This window comes from Erinaceus europaeus, chromosome 2 (genome assembly GCF_950295315.1).
Source record: "Erinaceus europaeus chromosome 2, mEriEur2.1, whole genome shotgun sequence".
Taxonomy (NCBI): Eukaryota; Metazoa; Chordata; class Mammalia; order Eulipotyphla; family Erinaceidae; genus Erinaceus; species Erinaceus europaeus.
In genome coordinates, this window is record NC_080163.1 from 140,952,965 (window position 1) to 140,978,998 (window position 26,034).

General features: G+C 40.9%; 1 protein-coding gene across 2 annotated transcripts in view; it reads right to left on the reverse strand.

Annotated features, from left to right (window-relative positions):
* Window positions 1–23,693, reverse strand: part of CBFB (core-binding factor subunit beta) — a 69,072-nt gene extending 45,379 nt beyond the window's left edge. For both annotated transcript variants that reach the window (XM_007517751.3, XM_007517752.3), the window contains exons 1-3: window positions 23,327–23,693; window positions 23,017–23,103; window positions 16,695–16,811 (exon numbers count right to left, since the gene is read on the reverse strand). In XM_007517751.3, the coding sequence (XP_007517813.1) occupies window positions 16,695–16,811; window positions 23,017–23,103; window positions 23,327–23,404 (282 nt within the window). In that variant the 5' untranslated portion in view covers window positions 23,405–23,693. The remainder of the gene's footprint in view (window positions 1–16,694; window positions 16,812–23,016; window positions 23,104–23,326) is intronic.
* Window positions 23,694–26,034: the final 2,341 nt, after the last annotated feature.

Sequence of the window (26,034 nt, forward strand, 5' to 3'; positions counted from 1 at the left end):
AGCCAGGGCTCGAACCAGGATCCTTAAGCGAGTCCTTGTGCTTTGCGCCACATGGGCTTAACCCGCTGCGCTACAGCCCGACTCCCCCTTTTTACCTTTTTAAGGAAGGAAACACTGTAATATGTTGCTGTATAGGTAAATCTTGAGGACATTGTGCTAAGTGAAATAAGCTGGTCACACTAACTGCATTTATAAATATGAGGTACAGTAGTAAGTATAGAAAGTAGAATGGTAGTTGCATAGGGGGGTAGGATAGAGGGAAAGTGGTGGTTCACCTGGTTGAGTGCACATGTCACAATGCGCAAGGACCCAGGTTTGAGCCCCCAGTCCCCACCTACAGGGGGAAAATTTTGTGAGGGGTGAATCAGTGTTGCAGGTGTCTCTCTATCATCCCCTTTCCTCTTGATCTGGCTGTTTTTATCCAGTAAATAAAATAAAGATAACTTTAAAGAGAGAGAGGGTTTGGGAACTCCTGTGAAAAAAGAGGTAGGTCAGAGGTAAGAAGATAGGTTAGCTATGATGGAGGCCCTGGGTTTGAACCCTGACACCATACAAGAGGACCACAACACTGACGGAAGCTCTACAGACGATAGAGTAGTGCTATGGTATCTTTACCCATCTGTCTCTCTTTGAAGTAAAATTAAAAAAAAAAAAATTGGCCTGGAAGAGTGGATTTGCACATGTGTAAGACCCTTGAGCAGCTAGTTAAAAGGAGGTAGATTATGGCAAGTCTAGATAGAGGCACCTACTCCCCCATATCATCATTTTCCTCCAGATCTGCAGTGTACTATCAACATTGGTTCAAAATGTGCCAGGTACCCCAACCCCAGTATGAGCCTTTGGTTTTCCACATCCACTAATGGCTCAATCACAAAATTTCCCAAATGGGTTCTTAAAATATTTTAGGGTGTCTGAACCAACTTGACTCTGAGATTCAGTTTAGTTTATTTCCTGGCAGTTATTTCATTTATTTACACTGTCATAAAGTTAGTGCTTGCTATATGTAATTTCTTCTTTTTTTTCCTTTTAGATAGGACAGAGGAAAATCAAGAGAGATGGGGAAGACAGACAAACACCTGTAGTCTGCTTCACCACACATGAAGCAAATCCCCTGTAGGTGGGAAACCAGAGGCTTGAACCGGGATACTTGTGCTGGTCCTTGCGCTTTGCACCACGTGTGCTTAACCCACCGCACTACTGCCCGACTCCTCCATATATAATTTCTTCAAAACAAAACAGTGCATAGGAGATACAATATAAAAAGAAAAGCAAGGAGCTAATTCAATTTGGATAGTGGTTTTATGTGTGTGGAGGAATTGGATGGACTGTGGAATTAAAAACAAATAGACTAATTTAATAAGAAAAGAGTAAGAAACCAGAGCACTGTGTAGTTCTTGGGTTTGTGGTATAAGGACTGTACCCAGGGTCTTAGACAATGCAAATCCTGTGCTCTTAACACTGAAACCTCTCTGGCCACAGGACTGTGGAGATTTCTTAGACATCACTATATATAATGCAAACCACAAATGCAAGTCACAAGGGTAAATTCTCTAGCAGTCAAATTTATGAAACTAAAACAGGAGAAATTATAACAATACACCTGAACTTAAGTAGTGTAACATGGATGTTCCTTTAATAGCATTTTCTTTTTTCATAGATGAAGCAGGGGTCCGAGTGTTGGCATACCTGGTTAAATGCATGCATTAGCATGCACAAAAACTTGAGTTTTTTTCCAGCTCCCCACCTACGGTGGGGGGGAGGCATATCATGAGCAGTGAAGCAATCTACAGATGTAGCCCTGCTACATCTCCCCTCTCAATTTCTTTTTTTTTCCCCCTCTCAATTTCTATCTGTCCTAATACAAATAGAAAGGAAAAGAAAAAATAAAAAAGGAAAAAATAGCAGGGGCCAGGCGGTGGCATACCAGCTTAAGCACACATAGTACAAAGCTCAAGGACCTGTGCAAGGATCCTGGTTCAAGCCCTTGGCTCCCCACCTACAGAGGGGTCATTTCACATGTTGTGAAGCAGGTTCTCAGGTCTATCTTATCCTTCTCTCTCCCTCTCTACTTTTCCCTTCCCTCTCAATTTCTCTCTGCCCTTTCCAAAAAAATCTGAAAAAATGGCCACTAGGAGTAGTGGATTTGTAATTCAGGCACTGAGCTTCAGAGATAACCCTGGAGGCAAAAGAAAAAAAGAAAAAAATGGTCACTGGAAGCAGTAAACTTGTGCTGGCACTGAGCCCCAGTGATAAACCTGGTGGCAATAATAATAATAATAAATAATAATAATAAAAAGATGAAGCCATCTCCTTTACAGCATCTTGGATGAAACTTGAAGACATCATTTTAAGTGAGATAAGACAAAGGATACATACCAAATGATCTCATTTATAAGCAGAACTTGATAAAGAGAGACAGAGAGGGAGAATATGAAGTGAAGCATGGCCTGGGCATGGTATATTGCATCAAAACAAAGGACTCTAGAGAAGAAGAACAAGGGAGGGGTAGAAGAGAAATTTGGGGTCCTGGTCATAATCAAATTGTACCCACATGTCAATGACTACACTTGTAAAGCATTAGTCCCCTCAATTAAAAAAGTGTCACACAACTGGCAATGCTACCTCCCAAGTCCTAAATATTTACTGATGCATAGTCAATTAGCTCTCCTGGGAATTTAAACTAATCGAAGGCTGGGGAAGATCATCAATAGTGCAACTGCCTGAGAAATCTGAGGTCCCAGGCTCAATCCCCTCAGCTGAGCAGTTCTATGGTAAAATAAATGAAGTTGAAATAAAACTTTTACTTTCAAAATATAAAGGTTTTAGTTCTAAACATTATGATTCTGCTATTAAAATATTACATACTTAAAATACTTATAAAAACAGATTTGTTATATCAGTGTGCTGAGCTTTATAAATAAATACTAGAAAATAAATTTTATAGTTTAGCTGAAATGAAAATACTTAAGTCTAGATCTGAAAAGCTAGTTTAAGTTGTCCCAATTTCTCTGGGGGGAAAATCACATTCCAAAATTTTACAACAGATATCTTTTATTTGGAGTGACTGAACTGTCTATGGAGAAAGAACTTGTTGAGCTTGAATAGGAATTTCTCAATGCTAACATCAAGGAATCCTCTAAACTCTGCCAAATTGTGGATGGTATATAAACAGACACTATATTTATTTTGGGACTAAGCTCCAAGTAAGTAATAAGCAAAATGCTCCAGAAGATGCAGAGTCATAAACCTTTTAAGAACTAATTTAAAAACAAGAGTTTTTCTTCATTCACTAAAACCAAATGTTGCTAAAGGTGTGGAGAGATAGCCTAATGGTTATGCATGCCTCAGACTCCTAGGTCCCAGGTTCAATCCTTGTACCACCATACTGAGCAGTGCTCTGGTATAAAACAAGTCAAAAGCTGTTAGATTTTGCTTTACTATTCTGCTTGTGAAATGAATGACAAGGCAGAAGAAATAGCACAACATCTATACAAACAGACTTAAATATCTAAGGCTCCACAGTCCCAGGTTCAATACTCTGTACCAAACCATAAGCCAGAGCTGAGTTGTGCTCTGGTAAAAATAAATAAAATAAAAATTTAAAGCGTTTGCTTTAAAGATAAAAGTTCAGAAAGAAAAAATATATGTAATTTATCTAAAATATAAGTGCTAAGGATATATACTTTATAGCTACTTCTCAATGTTCACTATTAGTATTAGACTACCAATAAAAACATACATTATGACCAGGAATGCAACAAGTGTAAACAAAAGTTTAATCTCTAATTTTTGGAAGTAAGTAGTAAGCAAAATGCTCCAGAAGATGTTGTAAAACCAGGTAGTATATTAGACTTCTATAGGAAAAACTGCAAACAGTAGTAATATAGAAGTCTGTTTTTCAGTTTGTAAATCATTGTTTATACTTTGAATCTTCATACTATTTATACAAGATACGATCATGTAGTAAGTGTATGCAATCATCAACTCAAAATTCTACTAGTAAAAATAAAATAAAAATTCTAATGAGGCTTTATGAAACAGAATACATATAAAAAACATCAATGTGATCATGCAAGACTAATAATTTATGGTCAACCATAGGAATTTGTATTTGAAATAAAAAGTAACTGGAAACTGCTTTTTTAATCTTTGAGCAAGATGGAGAGGGGCAGAGAGAGAGAGAGAGAGAGAGAGAGAGAGAAAGAAACACCACAGAGCACTGCTCAGCTCTGGCTTATGGTGGTGTGGGGGATTGAACCTGGGACTTTAGAGCCTCAGGCATGAGAGTCTCTTTGCATAACTATTATACTATCTCCCCCACCCCTGGAAACTGGTCTTAAGAATGATGTAAGGAAATAGACGACACCATGTGAAAGGACGCAGGTTTAAGGAACCCCTGCTCCCCACCTGCAGAGGGGATACTCCATGAGAAGTGAAAAAGGTCTGTAGGTGTCTCTCTCTCAATTTTTCTCTGTTCTATCAAATAAAATAGGAAGAAAGAAAAAGAGAAAAGGAAAGAAAATGGTCACCAGGAGCAGTGGAGTCATAGTACCTACACTAACCCCCAGCAACAATCCTGGTGATAAAACAAAAACAATACAACACAAACAAAAAAAGAAGGAAATAAATAGAATTGCAGATTTACAAAAAGTTGGCTTAAGGAGGCCCAGGAGATGGTGCAGTGGATAAAGTATTAAGATTCCAAAGTTCCCCTACACTGCATGTGCCAGATGATGCTGAGTCTCTTTCGTTAATAAATACAGCTTAAAAACAAATAGGGAGTCAGGTGGTAGTGCAGCAGGTTAAGGACCAGCGTAAGGATCCCAGTTCAGTTCGAGCCCCCAGCTCCCCACTTGCAGGGAAGTCACTTCACAAGCAGTGAAGCAGGTCTGCAGGTGTCCTTCTATCCCCGTCTCTCTATTTCTCTCTGTCCTATCCAACAACGACGACATCATCATCAACAACAATGACTATAACAAGGGAAACAAGGGAAAATAAATAATAAAAAAATTTTAAAAACAAACACAAAGAAGAATTTTAAGTTAAGATTGCTTCAAATTCTTATCTGCTCCTTTCCTTGTTTTTTTTTTTTTTTTTTTTTTTTGACAGCTGGCTTAGAGAAAAGCAGTTTAAACTAGGGAAAAATAAGATGTGTCAGGATTTATAAAATACTAAGATATACTAAGATGAACCACCTGGGAGGATGTAGTATTCCAACACTGGACCCAATCTATACTCTCACCCTAAAAAAAATCATAGTCTAACTTCAGATAGGGCTTTACCTCACTTAGTTCTCACATAAAATTCATAAATAGGGCAGACATCCTAATTCCTATTTACATGTCTAGACTTGTCTTTTGAATTAATCTAGAGTTCTTCCCATTACAATGCTGTACGTTAAGCTTTATTTGAGAAAGACTTAAGTCAATATAAACAACTCACTAAAAACCTAGGTGCAAGTTTTAAAAAGTTTATACATGCACAGCTAAAGAAACTACTACCTAAACCAAGAGACCCCTCACAGAATGGGAGAAGATCTTTACATGCCATACATCAGACAAGAGTTTAATAACCAACATATATAAAGAGCTTGCCAAATTCAACAAGACAACAAATAACCCCATCCAAAAATGGGGGGAGGACATGGACAGAATATTCACCACAGAAGAGATCCAAAAGGCCGAGAAACACATGAAAAAAATGCTCCAAGTCTCTGATTGTCAGAGAAATGCAAATAAAGACAACAATGAGATACCACTTCACTCCTGTGAGAATGTCATACATCAGAAAAGGTAACAGCAACAAATGCTGGAGAGGGTGTGGGGTCAAAGGAACCCTCCTACACTGCTGGTGGGATTATAAATTGGTCCAAACTCTGTGGAGAACAGTCTGGAGAACTCTCAGAAGGCTAGAAATGGACCTACCCTATGACCCTGCAATTCCTCTCCTGGGGATATATCCTAAGGAAACCAACACACCCATCCAAAAAGATCTGCGTACACATATGTTCTTGGCAGCATAATTTGTAAAAGCCAAAACCTGGAAGCAACCCAGGTGTCCAACAACAGATGAGTGGCTGAGCAAGTTGTGGTATATATGAATATTACTCAGCTGTAAAAAATGGTGACGTCACCCTTTTCAGCCAATCTTGGATGCACCTTGAAAAATTCATGTTAAGTGAAATAAGTCAGAAACAGAAGGATGAGTATGGGATGATCTCACTCTCAGGCAGAAGTTGAAAAACAAGATCAGAAAAGAAAACACAAGTAGAACCTGAAATGGAATTGGTGTATTACACCAAAGTAAAAGACTCTGGGGTGGGTGGGTGGAGAGAATACAGGTCCAAGAAAAATGACAGAGGACCTAGTGGGGGTTGGATTGTTATATGGGAAACTGGGGAATGTTATGCATGTACAAACTATTGTATTTACTGTTGAATGTAAAACATTAATTCCCCAATAAAGAAATAAAAAAAAGTTTATACAATTTTGTGCTCTGGCTTAAACATACATAAAGTATCCATTTATACCCAGTTACTGATTATTTGAAGACCCTTTGTTTGAAAATATCTTCACAAACACCGAAAGAATAATATAACTGATTTCATTGAGCACATTTTCATAAATCAAGAAGGCATCTTTCAAATCAAAGAGAATTATGGATCTTCTGTTTCCCGTTAACATTCTAGCTCCCCCTCCCCAATGCATTAAATTTAAGTGATTACTATAGCAGTCAGTCTCCAAAATGGTCCCAATAATGCCAGTCTCCTGGTATTCACACAAATGTTAGTGAATAACAACCCCTTCCCCCATCGAGTGTGGGTTAGACTTAGCTACTGTTTTCTAATAAGCAGAGTAAGACACAAATGATTAGAGTAAGTCATAAAAAGCATGGTGACGTCACTCTTTCTCTCTATGGAACTGAAGTCATCTATTATGAGTGAGTTTGGAAGTGGACCTTTCAGCTCCAATCTAATCTTTAGACTACACAGATTCAGTTAACAACAGCATCATTGTTATCTCATAGCCAACTAGCCAAGCCATTCTTGTGCCGTCAGAGTGCAAAGAAACTTTTGGCAGTGACTAAAACATTATTTGGATGGTAGGTGGTATTTACATGAGCATGTACATATTTGTTAAAACTTAAATTGTGGGAGCTGGGTGGTAGCGCAGCAGGTTAAGTGCATGTGGCGCAAAATGCAAGGACCGGCACAAGGATCCCGGCTCGGCTCTCCACCTGCAGGGAAGTCGTTCACAAGTGGTGAAGCAGGTCTGCAGGTGTCTATCTTTCTCTCCCCCTCTCTGTCTTCCACATCTCTCTCCATTTCTCTCTGTCCTATCCAACAACAACAACATCAACAAAAACAATAACTACAACAATAAAAACAAGGGCAAAAGAAAAAAAGGAATATTTTTAAAAATCTTAAAAAAAAATCCACCAATGAACCAAGATATTTTACTCTATTCAACATTAGGCCCTGAGTTCAAGCTGCAGTACCACATGGGAGCACTCAGCAGGGGCAGGGGGCCTCTTCATGGATGGTGGAGTGGTGCTGCTGTGGTATCTCCTCTCCTCCTATAAAAGCAAAGGATAAAAAATTGGGCTGGGGGGGCACTTAGCAGTATCTTAGAGGTAATAGACCTTGGCTTTATTTTCCAACACTGCAGTGAAAAAAAAATTAAATGAAATGAGAAAAACAGAAGAAGCTGCAGTAGTAAGCCATCACCACAAGCTCATATCAAACTGTTCCTCCCCCCACACCTATGGACATCTAATCTTTGACAAAGGGGCCCAGACTATTAAATGGGGAAAGCAGAGTCTCTTCAACAAATGATGTTGGAAACAATGGGTTGAAACATGCAGAAGAATGAAACTGGACCACTGTATTTCACCAAATACAAAAGTAAATTCCAAGTGGATCAAGGAATTGGATGTTAGACCACAAACTATCAGATACTTAGAGGAAAATATTGGCAGAGCTCTTTTCCGCATAAATTTTAAAGACATCTTCAATGAAACGAATCCAATTACAAAGAAGACTAAGGCAAATATAAACCTATGGGACTACATCAAATTAAAAAGCTTCTATACAGCAAAAGAAACCACTACCCAAACCAAGAGACCCCTCACAGAATGGGAGAAGATCTTTACATGCCATACATCAGACAAGAGTTTAATAACCAACATATATAAAGAGCTTGCCAAATTCAACAAGACAACAAATAACCCCATCCAAAAATGGGGGGAGGACATGGACAGAATATTCACCACAGAAGAGATCCAAAAGGCCGAGAAACACATGAAAAAAATGCTCCAAGTATCTGATTGTCAGAGAAATGCAAATAAAGACAACAATGAGATATCACTTCACTCCTGTGAGAATGTCATACATCAGAAAAGGTAACAGCAACAAATGCTGGAGAGGGTGTGGGGTCAAAGGAACCCTCCTACACTGCTGGTGGGATTGTAAATTGGTCCAACCTCTGTGGAGAACAGTCTGGAGAACTCTCAGAAGGCTAGAAATGGACCTACCCTATGATCCTGCAATTCCTCTCCTGGGGATATAGCCTAAGGAACCCAACATATCCATCCAAAAAGATCTGTGTACACATATGTTCTTGGCAGCACAATTTGTAATAGCCAAAACCTGGAAGCAACCCAGGTGTCCAACAACAGATGAGTGGCTGAGCAAGTTGTGGTCTATATACACAATGGAATACTACTCAGCTGTAAAAAATGGTGACTTCGCCATTTTCAGCCAATCTTGGATGGACCTTGAAAAATTCATGTTAAGTGCAATAAGTCAGAAACAGAAGGATGAATATGGGATGATCTCACTCTCAGGCAGAAGTTGAAAAACAAGATCAGAAAAAAAAAAAAAAACACAAGAAGAACCTGAAACGGAATTGGCATATCACACCAAAGTAAAAGACTCTGGGGTGGATGGGTGGGAAGAACACAGGTCCAAGAAGGATGACAGAGGACCTAGTGGGGGTTGGATTGTTATATGGGAAACTGGGTTTGTTATGCATGTACAAACTACTGTATTTACTGTTGAATGTGAAACATTAATTCCCCAATAAAGAAATTAAAAAAAAAAACTGTTCCTCAAAATTGTTCTACCTACATGCTATCTCATCTCTTTATGACAGCAATCTCATACTCTCAGTTCTTTTGTCAAAAAATTTGAAGGTGCGTGCTCGCTTCGGCAGCACATATACTAAAAAAATTTGAAGGTTCTCTTAAGTCTTATACCCTCCCCATCCAATATATAAACAATGCCAGCTAACTCTATTTCAAAATACATTCAAATATGGCCATTTCTCACCATCTCTATCCACTACCACTACACTGAAGTACTGTGAAGATATGGTAATACCCTTAGTGTTCTCTCTGCTACTGGGTGTTATCCTCTAAACCTGTTAATCCAGTAACTACAGTGATTTTTTTCAAAACCCAAGGCAGACTTTCTAACTACTATGTTTAAAAGAAATGTTAAAAAAAAAAAACAACTATTCCGTTTCACTCAGAATAAAAAAAAACCCATGTCTACTCTATTTAGCACCTCCTTTCCCCAGATACCATCATGACTTATCACTTCCTAACCTCCTTCAGGCATCTGTTCAAGTATGACCTTTTCTATATATATATTTCCAAATCTGAGTGTAAATGGGAAGAGAAACTGCTTCAAGAGGGAATGAAGTTCAGTATATACAGAAGAAACATTGACTAGGAATCCAATAAAAGGAGTAAAGGCAAAGTTAATATGGGGTAGGGGGGACTGGGGACTCCAATTTTCATTGCTTTTAGCTCTAATCCTATGGGGACAGGAAAACAAATGGTTATCAGAAAACATACAAAAGGAGAGGAAAGGGCAAAGGATAGATAGCATAATGGTTATGCAAACAGACTCTTATGCCTGAGGTTCCTAAGTCCCAGGTTCAATTCCCCCCATTACCAATACCACCACCAAAAGCCAGAGCTGAACAGTGCTATGGTCAAAAAAAAAAAAAAAAAAAAGGAGGAAAAGGGTGGAGTGGGGGTGGGAGACTGACTTTATAGCCTAAGCTCTAAGGATAAAAAAGCTTGAGTCACTATTTATTGTCTAAATTCACTGGCATACTTTCATCCTAGTGGTATAAAGCAATATACTAGCTGGGTTTCCTCGTTTTTGCCTTAAAGTACTTTTGTGTTTCTTTCTAGCTCCTATTTGTATTGCAATTATTGATAACACTGTATTTCAGAAATACATGGTCTATCTACATAAACTTTTTTTGGTTTGTTTATTTTGGATAGAGACAGAAATTAAGAGGGAAGGGGGAAATAGGGAGAAAGAGACAGACAGACCTACAGCACTATTTCACCACTCATGAAGCTCCACCCCTGCAGGTAGGGACTAGGGGCTTGAATATGGGCCCTTGTGCACTGTAATGTGTGTGCTCAACCAGGTGTGCCACTGCCCAGCCCTTCTATATAAACATTTATAGATTCATTATTTATTTTATATTTATTTTTCCTTTTGTTGCCCTTGTTTTTTATTATTATTGTTGTTGTTATTGATGTCATCGTTGTAGGACAGGACAGAGAGAAATGGAGAGAGGAGGGGAAGATGGGGGGCGGGAGAAAGATAGACACCTGCAGACCTGCTTCCCCCCTTGTGAAGCGACTCCCCTGCAGGTAGGGAGCTGGTGGCTCAAACCCGAATCCCCACACCGGTCCTCGTACTTCACGCCATGCGCACTTAACCCGCTGCGCTACCGCCTGGCTCCCATAAACATTTATAGATTTAAATCTGAGGGAAATATACTGATTTCTGCCAGTATTATTCTTAGACCACAGTCAGGCGCATACTGTCCATTGCCCCCCTTCATATTGTAACAGCAGAGCTGTGCACTTGCAACACACCACTGGCACAAAAAACCTAAATATTTACTATATAGCCTTTGCAGAAAACAATTATTAAACAAATAGTAACAAGATATAAATTTCTTGGTAGCTAGGTTGCATCAATTCTACCATTTTTCCTGAGAAACTGACAACATATCCTTTAACTTCTAGGCTACACAACATTTCTGTTATTGCAGATCATACAACCAAAAAAAATCTTGATGGCTTAAATTCAAGGACAATGTGATTTTCAATCTAGCAAACATGTCATTAAATTTATTCAAAAAACGTACTTTTAAAATAAAAATAACATCCATTTAATAGTTATTAAATACTGTAAGACTCGAGTAGCATATGACATGTAATCTTAAAGTTGTAATATAGTTTAGCATTGAATTTGAAAGTAAATAAAATAAAATTTGTTTTTGCTTTATGTCTTTAGTATCTGAGCTGCCCATAATGACTTCCCAATTCTTTCTACTAAGGTGTAGTATCTAGTTCATCAGTTTATGGGAAAACTGGGTTGAAACATGCAGAAGAATGAAACTGAACCAACTTATCCCACCAGAAACAAAATCAACCCCAAATGGATCAAGGACATGGATATTAGACCAGAAACTATCAAATACTTAGAGGAAAACATTGGCGGAACACCTTCCCACCTAAACCTCAAGGACATCTTTGATGAAACAAACCCAATTGCAAGGAAGACTAAAGCAGAAACAAACCAATAGGACTACATCAAATTGAAAAGCTTCTGCACAGCCAAAGAAACTATCACACAAACAAAGAATGGGAGAAGATCTTCACAGGCCAGACATCAGACAAGAGACTAATAACAAAAATATACAAAGAGCTCAGCAAACTTAGCAACAAAAAAGCAAATGACCCCATCCAAAAATGGGCAGAGGATATAAACAGAACATTCACTAGAGAAGAGATCCAAGCAGCTAACAAACACATGTGAAAAACTGCTCCAGGTAGCAGCTGATTGTCAGAGAAATGCAAATAAAGACAACATTGAGATATCACCTCACCCCTGTGAGAATCACATACATCTAAAAGGACAGCAGCAACAAATGTTGGAGAGGCTGTGGGGACAGAGGAACGCTTCTGCACTGCTGGTGGGAATGTAAATTGGTCCAGCTTCTGTGGAGAGCAGTCTGCAGAACTCTCACAAGGCTAGACATGGACTTCCCATATGACCCAGTAATCCCTCTCTGAGGAATATACCCCAAGGACTCCATAACACCCAACCAAAAAGAAATGTGTACACCTATGTTCATAGTAGCACAATTCGTAATAGCTAAAACCTGGAAGCAATCCAAGTGCCCAACAACAGATGAGTGGCTGAGAAAGTTGTGGTATATATACACAATGGAATACTACACAGCTATTAAGAACAATGAACCCACCTTCTCTGACCCATCTTGGATGGAGCTAGAAGGAATTATGTTAAGTGAGCTAAGTCAGAAAGATAAGTATGGGATGGTCCCACTTATAAACAGAAGTTGAGAAAGAAGAACAGAAAAGAAAACTCAATACAGGCTTTGACTGAATTTGGAGTAGGGCACCAAAGTAAAAACTCTGGGGTTGGGGAGGTGGGTGGGATGGGACACAGTCTTTTGGTGGTGGGAATGGTGTTTATGTATACTCCTATCAATCTGTAGTCATATAAATCACTAATTAATATGAGAAGGGAAAAATTGATTGAATGTCTCAAACTTTTTAAAGCACCGACTGAGTCTTTTTAATACATAGGCTGAGTCTTGGATATTTTGACTCTCTTAAAAGCCTAGACCAGGGAGAACAGAAGCAACCAGTGGCACAGCTATAAACAAATAATGTCAAAGGACATAAATTATGGTGATGTTGTGTGTGATACAGCAAATCCTAACAAAGGGATATTTCAAAGTTAACCCAATTACCAAATAATGTGATTACAGCAATAACTATCTATTGTCTTCTTAAACCCTAAGACAGCAGGAATTTCCTATTTCCTCTATAGAGCCTATTATTTGCCCCAGTCCTGGAACCTCTAGGGTGGGGCTCACTTTCCTGCATGCTTCTCTCAATTCATACCAAATGACATTGCATCCGCTGATCCCAACCTAATCAATACAATGAGTACCACCTCAGCATGCTTCACTTCAGACTGTGTCCAGAGATGTCAGGCATGGGATGTCAACCCTTCATCGTCATTACTTGGGTGAGACCTTTGCTTTCATAGGATTCTCTAATTCCATTCCCGGCAGTTCATTTCCTAACAAAGTCCCAAAACCTAGATATAGACCAGGTCCCATAAGACAGAGTATATGTTCACATGTATCCATAAACTAGGGCAAAATATATATACAAAGCAAAAATACATAATAGTCTGTAGTGAGTCAGTATAAAGTTCATAATGAAATAGTGTCTAATTAGACTTAGATATCCTCCTCACCTACTTCCTATTCCAGTTCTCTCACTCACTCCAAAGCTAACCTCATCAAAGCAAGGCCTGCAAAAGCTGAATAAGGGCAAGAGACTGGCATACTTTAAGGATGACTCTTTACTCACTATCAGGCCACCCTATCAGCTGGGGCCATAATCGGGGAGTCCTAAGATTCCCAAACAGACATGATGGGCCTAGACCCTCTTTCTATTGTTACTGGTCATTTCTATTAGGAACAACACAATAGACCCCTCTGTGGGCCCCCATAGGACCTTGCCCTCAACTTGGATCAACAATGGTAGAGAATGTTCCATCCTCCAAAGGGAGGCTGGACAATATACTCTATGCTACACCTGAGGAAGATGGGACCTGATATTGGGGCAGCTTGTAATATTCCTACTCATGACCACAGAATGTGAGCTCAGATCTACAGGGATGCAGAGGTCACATAGGCTCCCAAGCTGAATATGGGCCCCAGATCACATCAAATTGATGGGGTTTACAATCAACAGTATTTATACACCTTTCCCATATTTGGGAGCTACTCTTCCCTGATTCAGCTTTTTGATCCTTCTGCCAGCCATGACATCATCTCCCCGGACAATAATTAGGATCCACCGGCATATCAGATTTCAGGCTCAGGCAAAAACAAATAAACAAACAAACAAACAAAAAAACTATAGCCACAGGCCCTTTGGAATATAACTAAAATATGCCTACTAGCTATCTAAAAAACGGAGACCATCCCCCAACTCTTCATCTGCACTATTCCAGCCTTTAGGTCCATGATTGGTCAACAATTTGTTTGGCTTTGTATGTTAACTCTCTTTTCAACCACGAGGTTCCAGATGCTAGCATGATGCCAACCAGCCTTCCCTGGACAGACAACCCCACCAATGTGTCCTGGTGCTCCGCTTCCCCAATCCCTTCCCCACTAGGGAAAGAGAGAGAGAGACAAGCTGGGAGTGTGGATTGACCTGTCAACACCCATGTTCATCGGGGAAGCAATTACAGAAGCCAGACCTTCCACCTTCTGCATCCCACAATGACCTTGGGTCCCTACTCCCAGAGGGTTAAAGAATAGGAAAGCTATGGTCCGGGAGGTGGCACAGTGGTAAGGCTTTGGGCTCTCAAGCATGAGGTCCTGAGTTCAATCCCCAGCAGTACATGTGCCAGAGTGATGTCTGGTTCTTTCTCTCTCCTATCTTTATCATAAATAAATGAAATCTTAAAAAAAAAAAAGAATAGGAAAGCAATCAGGGGAGGGGATGGGATACAGAGTTCTGATGGTGGGAATTGTGTGGAGTTATACCCCTCTTATCCTATGGTTTAGTCAAATGTTTCCTTTTTATAAATAAAAAATAAAAATAAAAGAACATCAGCTTATAATTTTCAAGCAACCAATATACAGAAAGCAAAAATACTTATTACTCATTTTTAAAATTTTGTAATCTATCTTTCCTCTCCCAATACAAAGGTTAGGTGATTCATTACCCGTAAAACACTAAACCATATTTCACAAAAATCAAAGAAAACAAAAAACTTAACTGTATATAAAAAAGATAAATCCTATGGGTGCCAGGGAGAGGTGCACCAGGTCAAGTGCCGACAGTTCAAGCACAAGGATCCTGGTTCAAGCCCCCGGCTCCCCACCTGCAGGGGGGTCGCTTCACAAGTGGTGAAGCAGGTCTGAAGGTGTCTTTCTCTCCCCTCTCTATCTTCCCCTCCCCCTTTCAATTTCTCTTTGTCCTATCAAAAAAATGGTCACAGGAGCACTGGATTTGTAGTGCAGGCACCAAGCTCCAGCCGTAACCCTGGAGGCAGAAAAAAAAAAAAAAAGACAAATCCTATACTTAATGCAGTCTGAAACAAAAACCTTTGTTATGCTGTGGGAAAGTTAAATGTTTCACGCTGTGGGAAAGTTAGATGTTTCTATATTCTGCAAATAGTCAGTTATACTATTCATTATAACACCAAAGAAATTAATTTAGTAAGCCGACTGAGAAACAGGTAATAAAATCAACAGGCAAGTAAAATAGGATATTGAGTAACATCAAGTCAAATTATTTTTTCTTGAAATATTTTATTTCTAGTAGAAGTTAGCTTATTAGAAGATGAATCAGGTGGCCTAACAGGTGGCACAGTAGGTAAAGTGTTGGGACTCAGGCATGAGGTCCCTGGTTCAATTCCCAGCATCACATGTGCCAAGAGTGATGTTCTGGTTCTCTCTCTCCTCTCTCTTACAAATAAATAAAGAAACCTTAAAAAAGAAAAAGAAGCAAAAATGAACCAGAACTAGAGACAGCTCACCAGGCAGAATCCCCACACTGCTGGGCACCTGACCATGGTGAAAACCCTGATACCACACAGGAGGAGCTATGGCAACGAGGTTCAGTGTGGAACCCCCCCTCTGTATCTCTCTCAGTCTGTCCACCAAAAACAATGACATTAAATAAATAAGAAATGAGCCAATCATAGATATGTTCATCAAAATTTCACCAAAATTTCACAAAGTACACTCAACAAAGATTGTAATAAGGCTTTTAGTTTATATATTCCTGCCAACATTTTTTATCTCTTCAGCCTAAACTTCCAACACGAAAAGGTTAAGGCATTTGCTTTTTCAGAAGTTTTTCCTCAAGACAAAAACAAACAAACAAAAAGAGTATTTTCAAGCTGAAGTTCCCACATTGTTTCCCCTCAAAATTAAATTTGCTATATTAACGTAAGTAAGTTGTTACCAATGAATTATTTCTAAACATTATTAAATTTAAGCCTACAGAGACTTTTCCCATTTTTCTCTCAATTTCTTGTTTTTCTGGGTAGTCTCTGGGGCTTCATAGCCCCAGGCTGTCTTTCTTCAGAAAGAAAGAGCAAGGCAGAGAGGAAGAGAGAGGGAAAGAATACACATCACCAAAAGTCCCTTAAACGTGGCGGGAGCCAAGCTCATACTTGAGTTATGCACAAGGCAAAGCAGTGCACTATCCATGTGAGCTATTTTGCTGGCCCAATTTCTACTTAACATTGTAGTCACCTACACTTCAGTAAAGCCAAAAAAAAAATTTTTTTAAACAAAAAGTTTTTTGTCAACACTTTTAAAGGAACTAAGTTTTGAGCATAGGAAAGAACATTACTCACTTTAAGGGATAGAACTTTCTACAGTGAATGTTATCTACATTATACATGTTATATACACAGTAAAATGAAATAAAATTTAACAGTAATTAAAAAATGTATAGCACCTTTATAACATGGAATGAAAACAAATTCAATCACAAACCAGTATAATCATACCTCCTTGTGTAAACCATCAGATAATCTCTAATAATTAAACAGCTCACAGTATTTCAAATTGCAAAAGAAGATTTCCTACCTTGCCTGCTTCTCTTTCTAAGTCCACATACTCCCGGCTAGGTGTTTGTCGTTGTTCTCCCTGCCAGCTGGCCGGAAAAAACTGCAGAGACAGATTGGTTCCTGTGGCCACAAAAGCCTTTTAGAAAAATCAATACAAACAGGATCAGGAGCAGGACATTACATAAATTATGCAGGCAGTCATTTATTTTTACATCAGTTTCTGTCTTAAGCCAGGCAGCACCGAGAATACTTAAAAGTAAAAAACATGCACTCATCATTTTTCTTTAGTATTATGTTACAAACATCTGATTCCATTTTGAGAGCATTTGCCATTGGCTGCTTAAATATAAAATCTGACGTGGAATCAATATTTTCTTTCAGGTTATTTTTTTGCTGACGTTAGTACTGTGCATCACTAATGTCTAACCAGAAGCCACCATCCTTGAATTTAAAAATGTGTATTTTAAAATGTGAAAATCACTTAAGACCGAAACATCTTGAATTTTAAAGCATGCCACAATTTAAAGCTGTATAAGACATTTTCATTTCATTTTTCTGTGTTCAAGGAAAGTACACTTTAGAGCCCATGTTAAAAATGCACCTGGGACTTTTCTCTGCTATGCAATACATCAGCAAGTTATGTGACATCTCTAAAATCTTTGATGATTTAGAAAATGTTTTCTAAAATATGACTTTAGGAGGACTGGGTCTAACTATAACAAAGCTTATTCATCTAATATTTATAAAAGACTTGGATGCCATAAGTCAACAGATAAAACAGTCTAACATCATTTCAACAAAGTGGTATTCTGTGTAGCCCCTGAGCAATTTAACTATTATTTCCCCCAAGCAAAAAACTGAAAGAACACTGTCTCCAATCCTAGGAAATTCACAAAGTAAAACACATTTTGAAAACCAACATATATTATCTAACCAAACTGTCAAAATCTAGAATGTGTTATGTTTTAGTAACTTAAATTTTTTTAAATTATTGTGGATAGAGACAAGAGAAATTGAGAGGGAAGGAGTGACAGACAGGGATAGGGAGCAGAAGATGGAGATGGGACCTGCAATACTACTTCACCACCCATCAAGCTTCCTCTCTGTAGGTGGGGACTGAAGGCTTGAACCTGAGTACTTAAGCGTGGTGTATGTTTAACCAGGTGTGCCAACACCTGGCTGACCCCACTAAGTAAAGCTCTAAAGAATAATTCATTACCAAGCACTGAGTCTTCATCTAAAAGCAAGAAGTTTATATTCTGAGCAATTTGTCGAAACACTGACTGTTTCACTTATATTCTTTTTTTAAAAAAATATTTATTTATTTATTCCCTTTTGTTGCCCTTGTTGTTTTATTGTTGTAGTTATTGTTGTTGTCGTTGTTGGATAGGACAGAGAGAATGGAGAGAGGAGGGGAAGACAGAGAGGAGGAGAGAAAGATAGACACCTGCAGACCTGCTTCACCGCCTGTGAAACGACTCCCCTGCAGGTGGGGAGCCAGGGTTGGAACCGGGATCCTTATGCCGGTCCTTGTGCTTTGCGCCACCTGCGCTTAACCCGCTGCGCTACAGCCCGACTCCCACTTATATTCTTTAGAAGTAAAAATTAAGCTTCCTATTTCTATTATTGGTGCCAGAATTGTAACTGCCAACCTTACTGCTAACTCCTTACTCAAATAGTGCTATCCTTTCTTGTGGAAAACTGAATGATGTCAATATTAATCTTAATAATAATTCCCTATTATTAGTATGAGTTTAGAGAACAAGTGAACCAAGAATAGATAAATTGGAGAAGCAGACTTCTAATGGCTTAGACTGCATGACCTGAAGCAAATAACTTTACCCTTTGTCAGTTTCCAATACCTGTGCTTAGTACAGTACCAAGTAAACCCACTATGTATATGTAACAAAATGGGAAAGATGCTTTTGAGCTGGATAAGACAGTCAACCTTTTCAATTTCAGATAACGAAACTCTCAAAAGCACAATGGTGGCAGATAACAGACCCAGTACGTCCATGAATGAAACCAGGGTCAGTATCTCACACCCATTTCTTCAGTATTCAACTAGCAACAAATCCTTCCACTAATAATATACCCCAAATCAACTCTGTGCTAAAATTTGACTATCTTACCTCCTCCTATCCAAAGGCCAACCTTGGAAGAGATTTCCTGCTTCATTTCTTTATGCCCCTCATCGCACTTTTCAGTGCGATGAGGGGCATAAAGAGTCTAAGCCATTAGAAGTCTGCTTCTCCAATTTATCTATTCTTGGTTCACTTGTTCTCTAAACTCATACTAATAATAGGGAATTATTATTAAGATTAATATTGACATCATTCAGAAAGAAAAAACCCTTTCTCCAGGAGTCAGGCGGTTGTGCAGCAGGTTAAGTGCACATGGCGCAAAGCGCAAGGACCAGCGAAAGAATCCCGGTTAGAGCCCCCAGCTCCCCACCTGCAAGGAGGTCACTTCATAGGCGGTGAAGCAGGTCTGCAGGTGTCTGTCTTTCTCTCCTCCTCTCTGTCTTCCCCATCTCTCTCCATTTCTCTCTGTCCTACCTAAGAATGACATCAATAACAACAATAACTACAACAACCATGAAAAACCAGGGCAACAAGAGGGAAAATAAATATAAATAAATAAAAACCCTTTCTCCAAGAAAGTGGCAAGAACAGGGTCATTCTAGAACAGTATTTCCCAAATTTATTTCACCATAGAATTCTTTTTGCTTTTTTTAAATGGGGTACTACCTACATAATAAGATGAAAGTCAGGAAAACTTTTTCAAAGCATTAAAATGCTACACTAGGATAACTGTCTATAAGCAAGACTTCCTAATGTCCAGACTATAAGTTGTCAGTTTCATAAACTAAAATTTGTGTCAATAAAACATTTTTTATCCTTCCCTCTTTGAGCATAAATATCTAGGTTTTGCTGTTCCCATAGTAGTTACAATACTTCTCATAATCACTTTTTAAATCAATCAATTAGTGTTGAAGACATCTCTAACACTCTTAGTAAGAGCTTAAATAAGAAATGTTAAATTTGTGGTCCGGGATGTGGTGCAGTGGTAAAGCTTTGAACTCTCAAGCAGGAGGTCCTGAGTTCGATCCCCAGCAGCAAATGTGCCAGAGTGATATCTGGTTCTTTCTCATTAATAAATAAATAAAATCTTAAAAAGAAAAAATGTTAAATTTAAACAAATAGATTCTACCCTTTACCCGTAGTTTTTATTTCATGCTACAATAAGAGCATGGGTAATTTTATAGCTTAGAAGAGAAGATTACCATAGCCTTTACACTGCTTCATAACTAGATACAAATATATTAATTGATCTCATCCATATGCTAATATGTTAAAAATAAAAATGTTGAAAATTTTAAGATGTCTATTATGTTAAAAAAAAAAAAATGAATAGGGACTGGACGGTAGTGCACCATTAGCAGTATTAAGCACAAGGACCCAGGCAAGGATGGTGGTTCAAGCCCCCAGCTCCCCACCTTCGTGGGGGCGGGGCTTGCTTTACAAGTGAAGCAGCCTGCAGGTGTGTCTATATTTCTCTCCTTCCTTTATCTTCCCCTTCTCTCTCAACTTCTCTGTCCTATCCAATAAAATGGAAAAAAACTGAAACCAGCAGTGGATTCATAGTGCCAACAGTGAGCCCCAGCAATAACCCTGGAGGCAAAAATGAACAAATTAAAAAAAAAAGAAAGAAGTGTACATATATTTTCACTGTATTTTTTACTGGCACACATACATTTTTACCTCAAGACAGAGGCAAAAATAATATTCCTTCCATACCTTTTCCCACAGCAAGATACATAAAACCTGCAGCCAACTTTCAAATTATAAAATCTGACAAGTAAATTCTAATAATCAAGTACTTGGTATGGAAAAGGCATTGTATAAAATCTGCAAAGGATGGAGTATGTAGAATATAGTGCTTTCCTTCTTGGAATTAAACTCCTACAAATTTAAATGTGGTTAATACTGAATTAAAGGGCAGAAATCAGAATGAGAGGGAAATATGAAATTCCTTCTCAGAAACAATTATACAACAACTGTAGGATCTGATGTCTGCAAGAAAGGGAGGGCTCAATGTCTGATTTATCCCTGTAGAGAAATTATTTTAAATTATTTTAAATTTTTAAAAAATCTTTTTATTTTATTTATTATTGGATAGAGACAGAGAAATTGAGAGGGGAGGGGGAAGGAGAGAGGGAGAGAAACAGAGAGGCACCTACAGCCCTGCTTCACCACTTGTGAAGCTTTCCTGTTACAGGTGGAGACCAGGGGCTTGAACCTGTGTCCCTGTGCACTGTAATGTGTGCGCTTAACCGGGTGCGCCACCACCTGTAGAGAAATTTATGACAAATACAAGCATTCTATAAAATTGCTACATGACAGTAATAATGCAGTAATACAGTAACACATCTATACCATGGGTTAAATTAGTCCCAGTTCTTAAATAAACGTAGCAAAATCTGTTATGACATAAACAATCTAAGAACATGCTTCACACTAGGTTAAATTTAAAAATCACTTGTGGCCGGGGAGGTAGCGCAGTGGTAAAGCTTTGGACTCTCAAGCACGAGGTCCTAAGTTCGATCTTCAGCAGCACATGTGCCAGAATGATGTCTGGTTCTTTCTCTCTCCTCTTATCATTCTCATAAATAAATAAAATTTTTAAAATCCCCATTATAGGGAGTCGGGCTGTAGCGCAGCGGGTTAAGCGCAGGTGGCGCAAAGCACAAGGACCCCGGCATAAGGATCCCGGTTCGGGCCCCGGTTCCCCACCTGCAGGGGAGTCGCTTCACAGGCGGTGAAGCAGGTCTGCAGGTGTCTATCTTTCTCTCCTCCTCTCTGTCTTCCCCTCCTCTCTCCATTTCTCTCTGTCCTATCCAATAACGACGACAACAATAATAACTACAACAATAAAGAAAAAAACAGCAAGGGCAACAAAAGGGAATAAATAAAATAAATATTTAAAAAAATCTCCATTATAAAATATTGTGACAGTACTTTATCTCTCTTATCTTTTAATTTAGATCAATTACCTCCGGGAAATTCATCAAGTATACCACTAACCACTTTTTGAAAAATGCAACGCAATCAAAGGGTGATATAATCACTGGACCAATAATAAATGATTCTTTTAGTACTCAGTGCAAAACTAAAAGTATTTACCATATACATTTGAATCACACAGTATAACTACTAAACAAACTTGGAAGTGCACTAAAAGCTGGAGATTTCCTTTTATAACATGCAAGTCCACAGATTTTAGTCAGTTCTCACCCGCAATAGCATTGTTACAAGTCTTCAATGTATATGTCAAAATATTCTTTAGACAAAACTGACTTAGGTGATTAAAACGGGGAACTCTTGTGATATGGATAAAGCCTTATCTCAATAACCATTCCCTTTCTCTATAAGTGGGTGGGAGAAATAAATGTTCCAAGTCTTCCTTTTTTATAACTCAAACTCAAACTTCACCTTTACTTCAAGTCTCTGCAAGTGCAATGCTGTAGACTAGATATCTAGAATGCCGTTATACAGTGCTTTAGGGTTCTAAAAATAATCAGCCTCTTCAGTTTCTTCCTATCCACTTTTTGGCCTCATGATTTCCTTTTCCTAAACACTCCAACAGGACAAAATAAAAGGAGATGAGGGGAAGTGGGACACTTGAATTTGTTTTCTTCAACGCGGGGGTGGGGGGGGGAGAAGAGTTGGGTGGAGGGAGGCAAAGAAAGCAGTAAACCTAAGATCTAATCGCCCCCCCATCAGCAAACAAACAAACCACCTCGAGATAGATCAACGGTGGGTTTTGCAAAATCCATGCAATCCTTTCTGAGACCTACAGCAGCAGCAGTAGACAGAGTTCACTTCTTAGGATGGGAATAAGCAAAAAAAAAAACAAAAAACCACAAGTCACTGATTCTCTTGAGGCTTCAAGTTCTAAGAAAAGATGGCCCAGTTTGTTTATTTATTTTTTTAAGTCCTTTCCCCCCACTCCTCCAAACGGGATTTCTTCTCAGCTGCACTGGCAGTCAGCGCTGCAGTCAAGACTGAAAATTCAGCGTCTCCGCCACGATGGTCCGGGTCCGAGCCTCCCAGCCGCTTCTCTCCGCGCGGCTGCGGCGTTTGTGTGTGATGGTGTGTGTGGCGCTCAGCCCAGCGTGTGTGTGTCCCGCCCGCCCCGGGTTTCGCAGTTTGAATCCCGAGTAGGAAGTGAGACGGCGCCGCTCAGTTCCGGGAGCCGCCGCGCCGTCCGGAACCGGCCTGGGCCGCCGCAGCCCCCGCGCAACAAGTGCCCCGCGCGCCCAGCCACCACCGACTTACGATTTCCGAGCGGCCGTCGCGGCAGGCATTCTGGAAGCGAGCCTGGCGCTCCTCGTGGGGCCGGTCCCTGAAGCCCGTGTACTTAATCTGCAAGGCGGAGACGGCCCGAAATCAGGAGCTAAATCCGCGGCGCCGCCCGCCCCGCGCCGATAAGGGGCAGTCAGAGCCCGCGGGCACCGCCAGATTGGCCCTCGGCCGGCGCGTCGGGAAGGGGGCCCGGGAGCCCCGGGGGCCGCGCCGCCCAAACTTTTCTCCGCCCCGGGGCCCACTCGGGGCGCGCCGCGGCCTCCGCGCCGCCCGCCCGCCTCACCTCACATTCGCGGCTCAGCTTCCTGAAGAACTCCTCGTTCTCGAACTTGCTCCTCTGGTCGGGGACGACGCGCGGCATCTTCCCGCCCTGAGGCCGCGCCGGCCGGCCCCTCTCCGGGCTCGCGCGGGCACCCGCTGGCCGCCCACCCGCGGCGCCGACTCTCGCCTCTCTTTGTTTCAGGCGCCCGCCCGCGTGGGCTCCGGCTCCCGGGAGTCTGAGGCGCCCCGCCCGCTCGAGCCAGCCCACGGTGGTGTCGCCGCCGCCGCCGCCGCCTCGGCCGTTGCCTACCGCCCGCGCGGACCCAGTACTCGCCGCCCCCCCCCCCCCCGCGGCCTCCGCTGCCGCCGCCGTCGCCACTTCCTCTCGCCGCCCACCTCGCTTGCCCGCCCGCTCCGCCCCCGTCGGCCCCACCCTCCGCCTCGCGCGCCCGCCCGCCCCAAACTCCGGCAAACAAAACGCACCATTCACAACTCTGCGACCCGCGCCGCGCATGCGCCATCGGTTGGCTGGCGGGGTCCCGGGGCTCCGGGGAGCGAGAGCGCCTCCCCCAGTGCAGCCAGCGGGCTGCTCGCTGCAGAACCGCGTTCAGGGATTTGCCTGAGCCTCGAAGACCTGCAGTGCGATCCGCACGGGTCTTTTTTTTTTTTTTTTCCCCGACAGTTTGGAACTTTTGCTCCCTTCCTCTACGGAGTAACCTCAGATTGCCACCTGAACTCGAGGAAACTCAAGTCCTTGAGGATTTTGCGTTGCAAAACCGACTGGAAGGAGTGGGTGTATGCAGTGAGCACTAAAACGGTTAAATGTGTGAAAAAGACCAAGGAATCCAACCAAATTCACATCATGGTGGAAAGATTGGAGCAGCTGGAGTCTGTTGGGTCCCGGCTTTAAATGGGATCTCGCGCAGCGCTGCCCGCCCCTTCTGCTGACTGGGGACTCATGCAAGCATTGGACCGCTAAGCCTCAATTTGCTTATTTCTGAAGTGCAGACACTCACAAGCTCGAGGTGATAGTGTGAGAGCCTTTATTGCAGTTCTAGCACTTACAGAGTCTTCAACTCTCTCTGAATCTTCCCTGCAGGTGTCTTTCAATTGCAAGTAACAGAAATTCAATTCAAACAAAGTTAAAACTAATAAAGGCATCCTGTTTTAGGCTAAGCAAACCACAGAGTGCTCTCCCCCCCCATCTCTCTCTCTCTCTCTCCTACCTCCATTTCTTTACACTGCCTGATTCTTCCAGCCTCTCTTTGGTGGCATTCATTTCCTGGCAAAGGATGGTAGCAACCATTTCTGCAAGTCATAAAATTCCTCAGAAGGATTTTGATTGACCCAATCAAATCTGTCAAATCATCTGTCAAATGCACAGGTAAATATGAAGACAATAATCAGCTTATTGTCACATGCTTTCCCATTAGGGCTTGGGGAGCTAGGCTTGGTAGCCTTAGAAAGAACCTGATGGGGGAGTCGGGTGGTAGCAGCGGGTTAAGCGCACGTGGCGCAAAGTACAAGGACCCGTTAGGATCCCAGTTCGAGCCCCCAGCTCCCCACTTGTAGGGGAGTCACTCCACAGGCGGTGAAGCAGGTCTACAGGTGTCTCTCTGTCTCTCTTCCTCTCTATCTCCCCCTTCTCTCTCAATTTCTCTCTGTCTCTATCCAATAACAAATAATAATAATAATAAAGAACCTGATGGTTGAAATATGCGAAGAACAGTTTTCCCAAAAGCTAGGAGTGAAAAAACAAAAAAGAAGAAGAAAAAAAAAAAGCTAGGAGTGACAGGGGACATGGAGATAGCACAAGACTGATGCTTGAGGCTCCAAAGCCCCAGGTTCAATCCCCAGCACCGTGCAAGCCAGAGTTAAGCAATGCTTTGGTGGAGGGGGGAGGGAGAAAATGAAAAGGAAGGAAAGTGCATGGAGGGTCCACTGCACAATCTGTATCAGTTACATCAAGCAGAAATGTCATTTTTATTTTGATTGTCTAAAGGTTCTGGTGAAAGTGGAAGGGGAAAATACATCAGCACAAAAGTGCAGACAGAACCAGCCTTAAGACCTCTGAAACTTAAATTGAACTAACCCAGAACTAAGTCACTCAAAAGGAATAGAATCTGTGGTCAGGGAAGTGGTGCAGTGGGTAAAGGGTTGGACTCTCAAGCATGAGGTCCTGAGTTCAACTCCTGGCAGCACATGTACCAGAGAGAATAGCATCTTTCATGCATCTGTTGCCTCTCCCTCAAATCTTCCTTTCTTCCTTTCTTCCATTCTTTCTTTCTTTCTTTCTTTCTTTTTAATGCTGCCATCCATTAAATCTTTACAGTCCAGTTAAGAAGTATCATCTTTGGCCAACAGAACAACACAATCATTGTTGAAATGAGCAGAAGATGATGGCTTTGCTATGAGCCCACAAGAAGGGTTTAACAGTCAACGGTCAAGGGAGAGTTTCTGCTGTTGGCCTCTATATAGGATAAAGGATATTCTATGTGATAACATTCAGCACCACCCTGTTCTATTTAGGTCAGTATTTGTATAAAACTTCCCACTTTTGCCTCTAAAAAAATTATCCATAAGGCAGGCCAGTAAGATAACTCACCTGGAAACATGCCTGCTTTGTAAACAACCCAGATTTGATCCCCCCAGTATACTACATGGGGTGAGTGGGGGGGTTACTATTGGAATAGCACTGGAGGACATTTCTGTGCTCTGGTTTCTCTCCCT